Genomic DNA, 16,498 nt, shown 5'->3' on the forward strand with positions numbered 1-16,498 from the left:
GTTTGCAGAGCCCCTGATATGCCTAAACAGTTGAAACCCCCCACAAGTGACCCCATTTTGGAAACTAGACCCCCCAAGGAACTTATCTAGATGTGTGGTGAGCACGTTCAACCCCCAAGTGCTTCACAGAAGTTTACAACGCAGAGCCGTGAAAATAAAAAATCATTTTTCTGTCCTCAAAAAAGATGTTTTAGCAAGCAATTTTTTATTTTCACAAGGGTAACAGGAGAATTTGGACCCCAATATTTGTTGCCCAGTTTGTTGTGAGTACGCTGATACCCCATATGTGGGGGTAAACCACTGTTTGGGCGCACGTCAGGGCTCGGAAGGGAAGTAGTGACATTTGAAATGCAGACTTTGATGGAATGGTCTGCGGGCGTCACATTGCATTTGCAGAGCCCCTGATGTGCCTAAACAGTAGAAACACCCCACAAGTGACCCCATTTTGGAAACTAGACCCCCGAAGGAACTTATCTAGATGTGTGGTGAGCACTTTCAACCCCCAAGTGCTTCACAGAAGTTCATAACGCAGAGCCGTGAAAATAAAAAATAATTGTTCTTTCCTCAAAAATTATGTTTTAGCAAGTAATTTTTTATTTTTGCAAGGGTAACAGGAGAAATTGGACCCCAACAGTTGTTGCCCAGTTTGTCCTGAGTACGCTGGTACCCCAAATGTGGGGGTAAACCACTGTTTGGGCGCACGTCGGGGCTTGGAAGGGCGGGAGCACCATTTGACTTTTTGAACGCAAGATTGGCTGGAATCAATGGTGGCGCCATGTTGCGTTTGGAGACCCCTGATGTGCCTAAACAGTGGAAACCCCTCAATTCTAACTTCAACACTAACCCCAACACACCCCTAATCCTAATCCCAACTGTAGCCATAACCCTAATCACAACCCTAACCCCAACACACCCCTAACCACAACCCTAACCGCAACACACCCGTAACCCTAATTCCAACCCTAATCCTAACCCTAATCCCAACCGTAACCCTAATCCCAACCCTAACCACAACTGTAACCCCAACACACCCCTAACCCTATCCGTAACCCTAACCACAAGCCTAATCTTAACCCTATTTCAAACCCTAGCCCTAATTCCAACCCTAACTCTAATTCCAACCCTAACCCTAAGGCTATGTGCCCACGTTGCGGATTCGTGTGAGATTTTTCCGCACGATTTTTGAAAAATCTGCAGGTAAAAGGCACTGCGTTTTACCTGCGGATTTACAGCAGATTTCCAGTGTTTTTTTGTGCGGATTTCACCTGCGGATTCCTATTGATGAACAGGTGTAAAACGCTGCGGAATCCGCACAAAGAATTGACATGCTGCGGAAAATACAACGCAGCGTTTCTGCACGGAATTTTCCGCACCATGGGCACAGCGGATTTGGTTTTCCTTAGGTGTACATGGTACTGTAAACCTGATGGAAAACTGCTTCGAATTCGCAGCGGCCGATCCGCGGCCAATCCGCTGCGGGTCCGCTGCCAATCCGCTGCGGATCCGTGGCCAATCCGCTGCCGATCCGCTGCCAATCCGCTGCGGATCCGCTGCCAATCCGCTGCGGATCCGCGGCCAATCCGCTGCCGATCCGCTGCGGATCCACGGCCAATCCGCTGCGGGTCCGCTGCCAATCCGCTGCGGATCCGCGGCCAATCCGCTGCCGATCCGCTGCCAATCCGCTGCGGATCCGCTGCCAATCCGCTGCCGATCTGCGGCCAATCCGCTGCCGATCCGCTGCGGATCCGCGGCCAATCCGCTGCGGATCCGCGGCCGATCCGCTCTGTGTGCACATGCCATAACCCTACCCCTAACCCTACCCGTAACCCTAACCCTACCCCTAACCCTACCCCTAGTTCTAACCCTAGTTCTAACCCTAACCCTAGTGGAAAAAAAAAAAAAAAAAATTCTTTATTTTATTATTGTCCCTATGGGGGTGATAAAGGGGGGGGGGGGTTATTTATTATTTTTTTTATTTTGATCGCTGTGATAGAACCTACCACAGCGATCAAAATGTACTTGTAAGGAATCTGCCGACTGGCAGATTCGGCGGGCGCACTGAGCATGCGCCCGCCATTTTCCAAGATGGCGCCGCCCAGGGAGGAGACGGCCGGACACCGGGAGGATCGGTAAGTATGAAGGGGTGGTGGGGGGGGTGGATCGGAGCACAGGGGGGGTGATCGGAGCACAGGGGGGGGGGATCTGAGCAAGGAGGGAGCGGACAGCAGGACGGGGGAGCCGGCAGGCGGACGGAGGGGACCGGAGGACTAACGGAGCACTGGGGGGGCGATCGGTGGGTGTGGGGGGGGGCACTTTAGTATTTCCAGCCATGGCCGATGTTATTGCAGCATCGGCCATGGCTGGATTGTAATATTTCACCAGTTTTTTAGGTGAAATATTACAAATCGCTCTGATTGGCAGTTTCACTTTCAACAGCCAATCAGAGCGATCGTAGCTACGGGGGGGTGAAGCCACCCCCCCTGGGCTGAAGCACCACTCCCCCTCTCCCTGCAGATCGGGTAAAATAGGAGTTAACCCCTTCACCCGATCTGCAGGGACGCGATCATTCCATGACGCATACGCTGCGTCATAGGTCGTTTTGGCACCGACTTTCATGACGCAGCGTATGCGTCAAAGGTCGTTAAGGGGTTAAAGTGCTCACTATGCTTCTAGATAAGTTCCTTGGGGGTCTAGTTTCCAAAATGGGGTCACTTGTGGGGGAGCTCCAATGTTTAGGCACACAGGGGCTTTCCAAACGCGACATGGTGTCCGCTAACAATGGAGATAATTTTTCATTCAAAAAGTCAAATGGCGCTCCTTCCCTTCCGAGCCTTACCATGTGCCCCAAACAGTGGTTTACCCCCACATGTGAGGTATCGGTGTACTCAGGAGAAATTTCCCAACACATTTTAGGATCCATTTTATCCTGTTGCCCATGTGAAAATGAAAAAATTGAGGCTGTAAGAATTTTTTTGTGAAAAAAAGTACTTTTTCATTTTTACGGATCAATTTGTGAAGCACCTGGGGGTTTAAAGTGCTCAGTATGCTTCTAGATAAGTTCCTTGGGTTGTCTAGTTTCCAAAATGGGGTCACTTGTGGGGGAGCTCCAATGTTTAGGCACACGGGGGCTCTCCAAACGCGACATGGTGTCCGCTAAAGATTGGAGCCAATTTTTCATTCAAAAAGTCAAATGGCGCTCCTTCCCTTCCGAGCCCTGCCGTGCGCCCAAACAGTGGTTTACCCCCACATATGAGGTATCGGCGTACTCAGGACAAATTGGACAACAAAGTTCGTGGTCCAGTTTCTCCTTTTACCCTGGGAAAATAAAAAAATTGTTGCTAAAATATCATTTTTGTGACTAAAAAGTTAAATGTTCATTTTTTACTTCCATGTTGCTTCTGCTGCTGTGAAAGACCTGAAGGGTTAATAAACTTCTTGAATGTGGTTTTGAGCACCTTGAGGGGTGCAGTTTTTAGAATGGTGTCACTTTTGGGTATTTTCTGCCATATAGACCCCTCAAACTGACTTCAAAAGTGAGGTGGTCCCTAAAAAAATGGTTTTGTAAATTTTGTTGTAAAAATGAGAAATCACTGGTCAAATTTTAACCCGTATAACTTCCTAGCAAAAAAAAAATTTGTTTCCAAAATTGTGCTGATGTAAAGTAGACATGTGGGAAATGTTATTTATTAACTATTTTGTGTCACATAACTCTCTGGTTTAACAGAATAAAAATTCAAACTGTAAAAATTGCAAAATTTTCAAAATTTTCGCCAAATTTTCGTTTTTTTTCACAAATAAACTCAGAAATTATCGACCTAAATTTACCACTAACATGAAGCCCAATATGTCACGAAAAAAACAGTCTCAGAACCGCTAGGATCTGTTGAAGCGTTCCTGAGTTATTACCTCATAAAGGGACACTGGTCAGAATTGCAAAAAACGGCCAGGTCATTAAGGTCAAAATAGGCTGGGTCATGAAGGGGTTAAAATAACATGAATAAAAATATTTACTCATCTTTCAAAAAATTAGTACAAAAGTGAGAAAATGTTAAAAAACAATTTAAAAAAAAATAAAAATGTATTGCCCTATAATTGTACTGAGGTATAAAGAAAAGTGAATCTGTCATTTGTACTGTACAGTGAATGCTGTAAAAATACCCCAAAGCTCTCCAGCTCCTCACCAACTCATCCCACAAAAAAACAAGCCACCTACAGTGGAAAAATGAAACCGCTATGCCTATTGATATAGTGATATTTAAAAAGAAAAAAGTCTGGTGTCCTGAAGACCCAAAATATCTGCCTACGTACAGGGTCTCTTCCGGCTGAACTAACAGTAGAAACTTAGCACATAGCCTTGTAAATTGCACCTTTAATGTTCTAATCGCTGCCTCTGTTCTACAGAAAATGAACTTTAATTGAATATTCTAATTAGGGTTTTCAGTGCACCCTTGGTTCCAGATCCCTGTCTTTCTCTGCAGACAGTGCTCAGTCCAGGTAAGTCATTGCTGTCAATCACTGGTGTTGGAGGAGACCAGAGGGCAGGACGGGGCACTGAGACTTAACTACACCAGGGTGCGGTGCGTTGGGCACCCTAATTAGCATGCTTGATTAAACTTCCATTTCTGTACAACAAAGGCAATTAGATTAGAGCACTAAAGTTGTGATTTTTATAGGCACAAGCTATGGCCCTGATTCATTAACATTGGCATTTCGTACTCCAGCCTTAATGATAGGTGTGCTTGAATAAAATGATCCTAATTCATTAAGAGGTGTATGCCACTGATAAAATTCACCTAATTCATTAAGTGGCCTGCGCATGCTAATTAGGGTGCTCTGTGCATCCTGGTATGGCCACTTAGCCTGACATTTTACTACAGTCCGGGACTGCCCAGATTTGTCCAGTTTGGTAGAGATGCCTGAAACTGGAGTGAAAAACTCCAAAAGTTGCAACATTCTTGTGCAACTTCATGTTGGGCAAAAAAACTGTGACATTTTGAAGTTGATTCCATGATGAATCTGGGATTCTGGGCTTTTTTATACTATCAGATTTAACCTAAATGGATTATAAATGACCTATGCTGCATTTTAGAGGGAAAAATAAAGTACAGCTGAAGTACAGCTGTAAAGGGTCGCATGGCTTCACATACATCAGTAAGTAAATGCTGTGTTTTCTTATCATCTGAGGTTTTTTTATGTAGCAAACTGTAGTTTATTCACACATCTCCTCACCTTTGACAAGGATTGTAATAAATACTTTTGGTAACACTTTTTGCACACAACCAATGTTTGTTACATGAAATATCACTAGGTCACCTGTTTGGCCTATCTCATCTATTTAGATGGACATTTTTTTATTTATAAAAGATGATGATACCGAATAGAGGACCCAATCTATTGTTACAATTTTCTTAAAGGGTTTCTGAACCTGACAACCCCTTTGAGTTTTTAACCCCTCTATATAATATTACACTGCTTCTAAGTAAGAGTTGTATTTCCCAGTAATTGCATATTTTCTAACTCAGTCATGGAGTGAAGCCAAGAGTAGATACATGCACGGAAATAACTTCATAGTGACGGCGCCAAAGTGATATGATGTATCTTGTGGCCTAGTGAGATCTATTTCTGTGTTAATGCAGGATGGAAATGGCCAACTGATATACTACGAGCGTCCTGATCAACTTGGGCCCAAACTGTCCAACTACTCGATCTCTAACACAGCTGATCCTCATGGACTTGAGGTATGGTTCCTGCTCAGTAGGTATCTCCTAAGCTGCTCCTAGGTCAGAAAGACAGAGAAAATACATATATCAAATATGGCAATCAACATGACTAAAATCATTCCACCCATGTGTAGACTTCTAGACGTGATCGCTAGCAGACTTTGTTTCTCTAGAAGCCCATATATTAGCAGCCAAATGATGGAGTTGCCAAGTAGGACGATGGTGCAGCTTTTTGGTGAAGGTGAGCAGCTTAATGGGAAAACTTGGCATCAAGTAATTGGGTGACTAAAAATTACGGTACATTGGAAATGTTGTCTGTCTCCACAATTTAGCACCAGCTGCATTTTTGTTCTCTATTATTTAGTCATTTTTGTAACATACAGTACAGTTTAGGGAATTATTTCTAATGTTTTTATGAAAATGCTGAAACATAAGACACTTGTGAGTAACTGTATAGGTGGGTCTCCTTTATATCTCTAGGCTGTACTGGCTGAAGCTCTCGGAGTCCGTGGTAAAGTTATAAAAGAGCGCTTTCTCTTTTTGGTGGGACAAACCAGGATTCATCTTGACAGAGTAAAGGATTTAGGAGACTTTGTAGAGCTGGAGGTATGTAATGCAGATTGTATGAATGAAGTACATAAGTATTGTACTGAATTTATCAAGTAATGCTTATCTACATAACACAACCAAAGTAAATGTATTCACTCTGTAATCTATCTGTATGACTTAAAGAGAATCGGTCACGAGATTCATGATCCCTTTGGTTTAGGCAGCATGAATCCATCTGGCTGCATGATTGCAGCCAAGTATGTTTCACTCTAAGGCCAGTCTCACACATCCAGATAATTCCGGTACCGGAGAAAACGGTACCGGAGTTATCCATGTCCGTGTGCTCACGTGGCACATCAGTGTGGCACACGTGCGGCAGCCGTGTGCCGCCTGAGGACCACGCGGACCGTGCAGGAGAGACAGCGCTACAGTATGCGCTGTCCCCAGCTTGTGGTGCTGAAGGCGGCATTAATCTCTTGTACCCTGCAGCGCTCGCAGGAGAGAAGAGATGAAAAATCAATTTTTTATTTTTTTTTGTTAAAAATAAAGTTTGGGGTCACCCTCCCACCCCCCGTGCGCCCGCCCGCTTGCAGAAGAAATACTCACCCAGCTCCAGCGATGCCTCCTTTCAGCGCCGGCAGCTTGTCCTGTGTGAGCGGTCACGTGGTACCGCTCATTACAGTGATGAATACGCGGCTCTACCCCTATGGGTGGACGGGCGCACGGGGGGTGGGAGGCGGGAGGTGACCCCAAACTTAATTTTTAACTAAAAAAAACATGATCTTTCATCCCTTCTCTCCTGCAAGCGTTGCTTTCAGCCGAGCAGGACAGAAGGGATGAATGACGGCTTCAGCACCACACGCAGGGGACAGCGCTTAACTGTAGCGCTGTTTCTCCTGCGGCGGTACGAGCACACGGAGGAGAGTGCACACTGTTCTCCGTGTGCACGTGTGCGGGACGCTTTGCGGACTGTGCTGCCGGAGAAAAGCAGACATGTCTCCGTGTTTTACACACGGACACACGGTCCGTCAAAACACGCAGGCATGTGCATAGACCCATTCATTTGAATGGGTCTACGTGAGTCAGTGTCTCCGGTACGTGAGAAAACTGTCATTACACGTACCGGAGCCACTGACGTGTGAAACCGGCCTAAAACGTAGCAGCATTTTACAAAAAACATAGTTTGAAACACTCTTTTGGGACTATAAGAAGAGACCTTACTAATCTGGTGTGGCTATCAGATTGCTTCTCCCCATCTCACCCCAGTTGATTGACCGATCCCTCCCATGTCTATACATAAGGAGAGACTTGTCAATCAACTGGGGTGGGGCTGGGAGAAGCAATCAGAGGAATTTGCCGGACCAGACAGGTGTCCCCCCTCCACTATAGTCCCTGGCTTTTCAAACTATGCTTTCTCTGCAATAATGTAGAGTTTCAGAAAAATACATATTTGACAGCAATAGTGCCTCCAGGCTCTGATTCTCGCTGCTCGTGGTTTGGACACCATGAACCTAATTGATAGATTCCCATTCTGGTAGCCATGTTTATGCTTATCTTCATTAAGAAAAAGGACATATTCTAATATGTACTTAAGTAGTACAGAATACTGTTGCAGGTCTAGTGTAGCACATAAATGGGAGCCCAGTTTGTAAAAAAAAACAAAAAAAAAACAAATGCCCTTTTGAGTCCTATCTAGAAGTGTCTTTGTTTACTTACTGTTCTTGTGCTTGGAAATGAGTGATTTGTCACTTGGATTAGATATTTTCTCTGCTTTTCTCTGATAACTTTCTCTGTTTTTTATTTTGTGTTTTCCCTTTGTGATGTGTTTATATAGGTTGTTCTCGTGGATTCCCAGACGGCACAGGATGGGGATCTGATAGCACAAGGGTTGATGAACTCTCTGAAGATTTCACAGGATGATCTACTTACAGGAGCCTACATGGACCTGCTACAAGACCTCAACAAATGCTGATCAATTTTCTGAGACTTTTATGATAAATCATAGAATTAGAGCAAGTGAATAATGTAGATGTCAACATAAGAAGTACAGTACAATAGTAGCCTTACCCCTTCACCTGTTTTTAATGCTTGTTTTAACTTTGGAGCTGTATAAGCAGGCATTACTATTTCGATCTTAGGGTAATATACAGGAAACATAAGTGTTTAGAGTATTTTTACCCTTCAGTTCCAATATACCTTATTTTTAGTTGCCTCTAAAGGGGCTTTAGAAACAGCTGTTTTCCCATACCACTAGAGTGTAAGGTAGCACCAATGAGAGGATATAAAGCTGTGTGACATCGGTTGCTGGTGGTAGCATAGGGCCCAGAGGAAAAATCAGACACTAACATACAATCACGTGATTTCACAAATGTTAAAATGTGTTAAAACCATGTCTAGCATGGAACTTGTGCTTATTCTCTGTCCTTCTCTCATATGAGTTGCTCCGCGAAGAGAGCGAATCTGTTGTTTTTTTTTTCTTATTCTGTAACATAATAAAAACAACTCTCCGCCTCACACCTGATCAGAGTTTTATTAGTGTATGTGCACATGATGCCTTTTGAACTCAAGCAAACTTGCTGATGCATTCAAGCAAAAGATGTTTTAGGAAACTGGCGTTTTTTTGTTTTGTTTTGTTTTTTTCACTGTAGGTTCCATAGTTCATTTCCGACATTTTGGCCACCGGCATTTTTTGGGAGAGATTTCCCATGGTTTGAGAACATCATCTTTTTTTCCTGTTTTTTTATTTTTCACTATTGAATAATGATGAAATGGTAACTTTTTTAAGCAAAAATTATGTCAATACACTCCATAAGATGTCTGGACATCTTTTGAGCTTTCCCATTGACTTGTATTGCAAACTACAGAGCATCTAGTCCAAGTGGAAAACGCAAGTATAAACGTATGCCACTTCTGTTACCCATTTGTTATTTTTAGAAACAGGAAATGGTTAAAAGACACACAAAAAGCTTGAACATGTGAACATCAATTCTTTTTTACATAGAAATGCTTTTGTTCATTCTTTTGAGCAGTTTCCGCTAGAAAAAAAAGACTGTGTGCACACACCCTTAGGCCGGTTTCACACGTCAGTGGCTCCGGTACGTGAGGTGACAGTTTCCTCACGTACCGGAGACACTGACACACGTAGACCCATAAAAATCAATGCATCTGTGCAGATGTCATTGATTTTTTGCGGACCGTGTCTCCGTGTGCCAAACACAGAGACATGTCAGTGTTCGTGGGAGCGCACGTTTTACACGGACCCAATAGAGTCAATGGGTCCGCGTAAAACACGGACCTCACACGGACATTCTCCGTCTGGGGTCCGTGTGCGTGCAGGAGACAGCGCTACAGTAAGCGCTGTCCCCCCCACATGGTGCTGAAGCCGGTATTCATATCTTCCCTGTAGCAGCGTTTGCTATAGAGAAAATATGAAGAATAGTGTTAAAAATAAAGATCCATGTGTCCGCCGCCCCCCCACCCCCTGTGCGCCCCCCGCTGGTCAGAAGATACTTACCCGCTCCCTCGCTCCTTCCTGGTCTGGCCGCGCCTCCTACTGTATGCGGTCACGTGGGGCCGATCATTTACAATCATGAATAGTCGGCCCCGCCCCTATGGAAGGTGGAGCCACATATTCATGACTGTAAATGATCGGCCCCACGTGACCGCATGCAGGAGAAGCCGCGGCCAGACCAGGACGCAGCGAGGGAGGCGGGTAAGTATTTTCTGACCAGCGGGGGGGCGCACAGGGGGTGGGGGGGCGGCGGACACATGGATCTTTATTTTAAACACTATTCTTCATATTTTCTCTACAGCAAACGTTGCTGCAGGGAAGATATGAATCGCAGCTTCAGCACCATGCAGAGTGGGTACCACACGCTCCGTGTGGTACCCACTCGCCATACGGGCGGCACACGTGTGCCGCACTTATGGCCTCCGTGAGTTCCCAGGCACACGGACACGGATAACTCCGGTACCGATTTATTCCGGTACCGGAATTATCTGGACGTGTGGGACAGCCCTTAGAGGTTCATTGCGTTTATTTTTCAGACTGTATTATTCCTATCAAGTTTCTGTCACTAGGCTTTTTTAGTTTTTTTTTGTGATTTTGTATGACAAACATGAATAAAAACTTTAAGAAAAAAGGTAACTGACATTTATGGATATAATTCTATACTATTCAGGGTTAGGTTAAGAATTTATTTTTTGTTTTGTTCCCCAATAAAGCGTTACTTTCTCGACCTACCCCAATTCCCTCTTTTACCCCTTTTAACCTGTGTTGTGTTAAAAAATGTAATAAAGTTGTTTGGAAAAAGGTTAAGAATTTATTAGGGTGTGATAGGATCTTTTTGTTTTAAGGCTTTCAAAAACGACTGGTGACGAACCAAAAACGACCAATGTGAAGGAAAGGAGCTGGTCAAAAATACCAGTGAAATAGTATGTATGCCTTGCTCCTGGGGCAGCAGTCTGGGATATGCCAACACTGTGGGGCAGCACTCTGGGATACGCCATCACTCTGGGATACGCCAACACTGTGGGATACGCTATCACTCTGGGGCAGCACTCTGGGATACGCCATCACTCTGGGATACGCCAACACTGTGGGATACGCTATCACTCTGGGGCAGCACTCTGGGATACGCCATCACTCTGGAATACGCCAACACTGTGGGATACGCTATCACTCTGGGATACGCCAACACTGTGGGATACGCCATCACTCTGGAATACGCCAACACTGTGGGATACGCTATCACTCTGGGATACGCCAACACTGTGGGATACGCTATCACTCTGGGGCAGCACACTGGGACACGCCATCACTCTGGGGCAGCACTCTGGGATATGCCAACACTGGGATACGCCATCACTCTGGGATACGCCAACACTGGGACGCGCCATCACTCTGGGGCAGCACACTGGGATACGACATCACTCTGGGATACGCCAACACTGTGAGATACGCCATCACTCTAGGGCAGCACACTGGGATACGCCATCACTCTGGAATACGCCAACACTGGGATATGCTATCACTCTGGGGCAGCACTCTGGGATACGCCATCACTGTGGGATACGCCATCACTCTGGGATACGCCAACACTGTGGGATACGCCAGCACTCTGGGATACGCCAACACTGTGGGATACGCTATCACTCTGGGGCAGCACTCTGGGATACGCCATCACTCTGGGGCAGCACACTGGGATACGCCATCACTAGGGCAGCACACTGGGATACGCCAACACTGCGATACGCTATCACTCTTGGGCAGCACTCTGGGACACGCCATCACTGGGACACGCCATCACTGGGATACGCCAGCACTCTGGGATACGCCAACACTGTGGGATACGCCATCACTCTGGGGCAGCACACTGGGATACGCCATCACTGGGATGCGCCATCACTCTGGGGCAGCACACTGGGATACGCCATCACTCTGGGATACGCCAACACTGTGGGATACGCCATCACTCTAGGGCAGCACACTGGGATACGCCATCACTCTGGGATACGCTATCACTCTGGGGCAGCGCTCTGGGATACGCCAACACTGGGATACGTCATCACTCTGGGATACGCCAACACTGGGATACGCCATCACTCTAGGGCAGCACACTGGGATACACCATCACTCTGGGATACGCTATCACTCTGGGGCAGCACTCTGGGATACGCTATCACTCTGGGATACGCCAACACTGTGGGATACGCCAACACTGTGGGATACGCCATCACTCTGGGGCAGCACTCTGGGATACGCCAACACTGGGATACGCTATCACTCTGGGGCAGCACACTGGGATACGCCATCACTCTGGGGCAGCACACTGGGATATGCCAACACTGTGGGATACGCCATCACTCTAGGGCAGCACACTGGGATACGCCAACACTGCGATACGCTATCACTCTGGGCAGCACTCTGGGATACGCCATCACTGGGACACGCCAACACTGTGGGATACGCCATCACTCTGGGATACGCCAACACTGTGGGATACGCCATCACTGGGGCAGCACTGTGGGATACGCCATCACTCTGGGGCAGCACTCTGGGATACGCCATCACTCTGGGGCAGCACACTGGGATACGCCATCACTCTAGGGCAGCACACTGGGATACGCCATCACTCTGGGATACGCTATCACTCTGGGGCAGCGCTCTGGGATACGCCATCACTCTGGGATACGCCAACACTGGGATACGCCATCACTCTAGGGCAGCACACTGGGATACACCATCACTCTGGGATACGCTATCACTCTGGGGCAGCACTCTGGGATACGCTATCACTCTGGGATACGCCAACACTCTGGGATACGCCAACACTGTGGGATACGCCAACACTCTGGGGCAGCACTCTGGGATACGCCAACACTGTGGGATACGCTATCACTCTGGGGCAGCACACTGGGATACGCCATCACTCTGGGGCAGCACACTGGGATACGCCATCACTCTAGGGCAGCACACTGGGATACGCCAACACTGCGATACGCTATCACTCTGGGCAGCACTCTGGGATACGCCATCACTGGGACACGCCAACACTGTGGGATACGCCATCACTCTGGGATACGCCAACACTGTGGGATACGCCATCACTCTAGGGCAGCACACTGGGATACACCATCACTCTGGGATACGCTATCACTCTGGGGCAGCACTCTGGGATACGCTATCACTCTGGGATACGCCATCACTCTGGGATACGCCAACACTGTGGGATACACCATCACTCTGGGGCAGCACACTGGGATACGCCATCACTCTGGGATACGCCATCACTCTGGGATACGCCATCACTCTGGGGCAGCACTCTGGGATACGCCAACACTGGGATACGCCATCACTCGGGCAGCACACTGGGATATGCCAACACTGGGATACGCCATCACTCTAGGGCAGCACACTGGGATACGCCATCACTCTGGGATATGCCAACACTGGGATACGCTATCACTCTGGGATACGCCAACACTGGGATACCCTATCACTCTGGGATACGCCAACTGTGGGATACGCTATCACTCGGATACGCCAACACTGTGGGATACGCCATCACTCTGGGATACGCCAACACTGGGATACGCCATCACTCTAAGGCAGCACACTGGGATACGCCAACACTGTGGGATACGCTATCACTCTGGGGCAGCACTCGGATACGCTATCACTCTGGGATACGCCAACACTGGGATATGCCATCACTCTGGGATACCATTTTTTAAATATCCTTTTATTTTGTTAGGCTGTTAGCAATTTTTCATTTTTTTCAAGGAAATTTACAAAATTTACTTTTTTAGGGACCTATTCAGTTTTGAAGTGACTTTGGCGGACCTATATGTCGAAAAATCCCCAAAAGTGAGAACATTTTTAAAACCGCACCCTTTAACATATTCAAAACTGCTGTCAGGTAGTTTACTAATCATTCGGGTTCTTTTCAGCAATTAATACAAAGTGACATGACAGGAAGGAAAAATTTTATTTTTACCACCTAAATGTCGCTAACTTCTGAACAGGTCACTATAGCCAGCAGACTCTAAGGCAGTTATTATGCCGTGAATTTCCATGGCAAACATTAGGACCACACAATCATGATCTTGGGGCGCTGATGGGGATAAAGAGGGAGCCTGTTAACCATTTATATGCTGTAGTCACTATTGACAGCAGCATCTATGGGGTTAAAAAGCCATGATTGGTGACAACAGCAATCAAGGCTGATACAGCAAGGTGACAGCTGATGCATTTTCACCAGTCGGGGATGCTATTGTCTGGTATGTGAGGTCAGTAAAAAGATCTTGGTTGTCACTAAAGGGTTAAGACATGAAGCGAGGTTTATCATGAAAACCAATGCACAAGATCCTATTAGTTTAAATTACAGACTAGATCCGTCCGTATTTCTCTTATGTGCGTGTTTCAGCTTTAATGGTAATTACTTTAATTATGTTTTTTTGTTTTTCCTTCACTATATACCAGAGGGCCAGCCTCTTAAAAGGGAGTGACCTCAATTAATGACGCACCTGGACCCACGGAAGCGTTGTTACGTGAAACGGCCATCTTCCTTTCTGTCTCTTCCCGCATTCTTCTGTAACCTGCACTCCTCGTCTTTGTTCATGTCCTGCAGCACGGAATAAAGGACTTATATGCTCTACCGAATTTTTGAGTGCCGCATATTCTTTGAATCTTCAGCTATCATTTACAGTTTCTTTGATGCCGAGCACCTAACACCATTCGATGCACCGCTTCAGCTCTTTGGCTATTGGTCTGTCACTATAGGAACCTTAAATATACTGATGCCGTGACTCCTTTTCTAGTTTTTAGCTACAATAAATTTGTGCTGCACTTTATGTACATGCTCAGTCGTATAGCTCCTCCTCTACAGATCAGAGCAAAACCGCACTGATAAGGAATGCCTGCAGCTCTGCACTCATCTCAAGAACTGCTAGCGTCAACAGGATTAAGGCAAGTACTTTTTAAAGCATATCTAAACATAAAATAAACTGCATAAATAGTCCAATGTATGTTTTCTCTGTATGCTTCATGTTTTCGTTTACTTTTCCTCTGAGCTCATGTATGGAGAGGTTAGTTGATCTGATGCTCTTCATGTTACTAGCTCTGCTAGCAGTTTCAGTTTCTTTCTGGAGTATGATTCAGCACAAACTTGCTTTCTACTTACTCACCTCTTCATAGACTGAAGTATCATGATGTGAAACATTTACTGAGCTGTACCCTGAGAAACGCCTGAGATTGAAAGTTCAGAGTAAAGCTATCTAATAACATATATTAAAAACTTTTTATTTGTCATCAACTGTACTATTGATTTATGCAAAGTTTGTTTTATTTCTATCCAAAATTATACACGATTCCCTATTCTTGCAGGAATTACAATATACCGTACCTTAATTTTTTTTATAGAATAAAATTATTTTGAGAGCGAATTTTATGATTACAAAATGACTAGGAAGCTTACTATGATGTCAGCTGTATTTCAGCATTTCACATTAACTCAAGATAAAAAATATTTGTGTGTCAGTGTATGATAGATGAAATCAAATGCTGTGAGCTCAAAATCAGTGCATACTCAGAGATAAAAAAAGAAGCTTCTACGAGAGCTTGCAATCTAGAAAGACATTTACAATGCTTACACTCAGAAGTTTTCAAAGCTGTGACTGAGAAAGATTACAGCAACACCAAGAAACCAGTGCCCAGCACTTTCCACCATGCAAAGGGAGGAAAGAGCATCTCAAACATCAGTTACAAGATATTTTGTAAGTGACAAAGTTAGGGTACCGTCTCACTATACGATTTACCAACGATCACGACCTGCGATACGACCTGGCCGTGATCGTTGGTAAGTCGTTGTGTGGTCGCTGGGGAGCTGTCACACAGACCGCTCTCCAGCAACCAACGATGCCGAGGTTCGCTGGTAACCAGGGTAAACATCGGGTTACTAAGCGCAGGGCCGCGCTTAGTAACCCGATGTTTACCCTGGTTACCAGCGTAAAAGTAAAAAAAACAAACCGTACATACTCACCATCTGATGTCCGTCAGGTCCCTTGCCGTCCCCTTCCTGCTCTGACTGAGTGCCGCCGTACAGTGAGAGCAGAGTGCAGCGGTGACGTCACCGCTGTGATCTGCTCTCACTTTCCGGCCGGCAGTCAGTCAGAGCGGGAAGCAGACGGCAAGGGACCTGACGGACATCAGATGGTGAGTATGTACGGTTTGTTTTTTTTTACTTTTACGCTGGTAACCACGGTAAACATCGGGTTACTAAGCGCGGCCCTGCGCTTAGTAACCCGATGTTTACCCTGGTTACCAGCGAACGCATCGCTGGATCGCTGTCACACACAACGATCCAGCAATGACAGTGGGAGATCCAGCGACGAAAGAAAGTTTCAAACGATCTGCTACGACGTACGACTCTCAGCAGGGTCCCTGATCGCTGCTGCGTGTCAGACACTGCGAGATCGTAACTATATCGCTAGAACGTCACGAATCGTGCCGTCGTAGCGATGAAAATGCCACTGTGTGACGGTACCCTTACTGTAACACTGACAGCAGATATGTTTAAAAGACAGCGCATCGAGCTTGTTTTGAAAGACAGTGTACCATTATCATTATTTGCACAGCTATCTTTTACAGCTGTTAATTGAGAAATGGCCTGCAAACTTGGTGTTTCTCTGGAAAGTATTAGAAAATTAGTGATTGAAGATTGATTGAT

At 46.0% G+C, this 16,498-nt stretch overlaps 1 protein-coding gene and 1 long non-coding RNA gene across 2 annotated transcripts in view; one reads left to right on the forward strand and one right to left on the reverse strand.

Annotated features, from left to right (window-relative positions):
- The window catches only part of LOC143775768 (uncharacterized), a 53,213-nt gene extending 44,428 nt beyond the window's left edge, over positions 1–8,785 (forward strand). Inside the window, exons 4-6 of the mRNA XM_077264294.1 lie at positions 5,637–5,738; positions 6,201–6,326; positions 8,104–8,785. Of these exons, the coding sequence (XP_077120409.1) occupies positions 5,637–5,738; positions 6,201–6,326; positions 8,104–8,241 (366 nt within the window). The 3' untranslated portion in view covers positions 8,242–8,785. The remainder of the gene's footprint in view (positions 1–5,636; positions 5,739–6,200; positions 6,327–8,103) is intronic.
- The window catches only part of LOC143775769 (uncharacterized), a 47,417-nt gene continuing 36,559 nt past the window's right edge, over positions 5,641–16,498 (reverse strand). The window contains exons 3-4 of the long non-coding RNA XR_013215702.1: positions 14,298–14,395; positions 5,641–5,776 (exon numbers count right to left, since the gene is read on the reverse strand). This is a non-coding gene — a long non-coding RNA (uncharacterized LOC143775769). The remainder of the gene's footprint in view (positions 5,777–14,297; positions 14,396–16,498) is intronic.

The sequence above is a fragment of the Ranitomeya variabilis genome, chromosome 5 (assembly GCF_051348905.1).
Source record: "Ranitomeya variabilis isolate aRanVar5 chromosome 5, aRanVar5.hap1, whole genome shotgun sequence".
NCBI lineage: Eukaryota > Metazoa > Chordata > Amphibia > Anura > Dendrobatidae > Ranitomeya > Ranitomeya variabilis.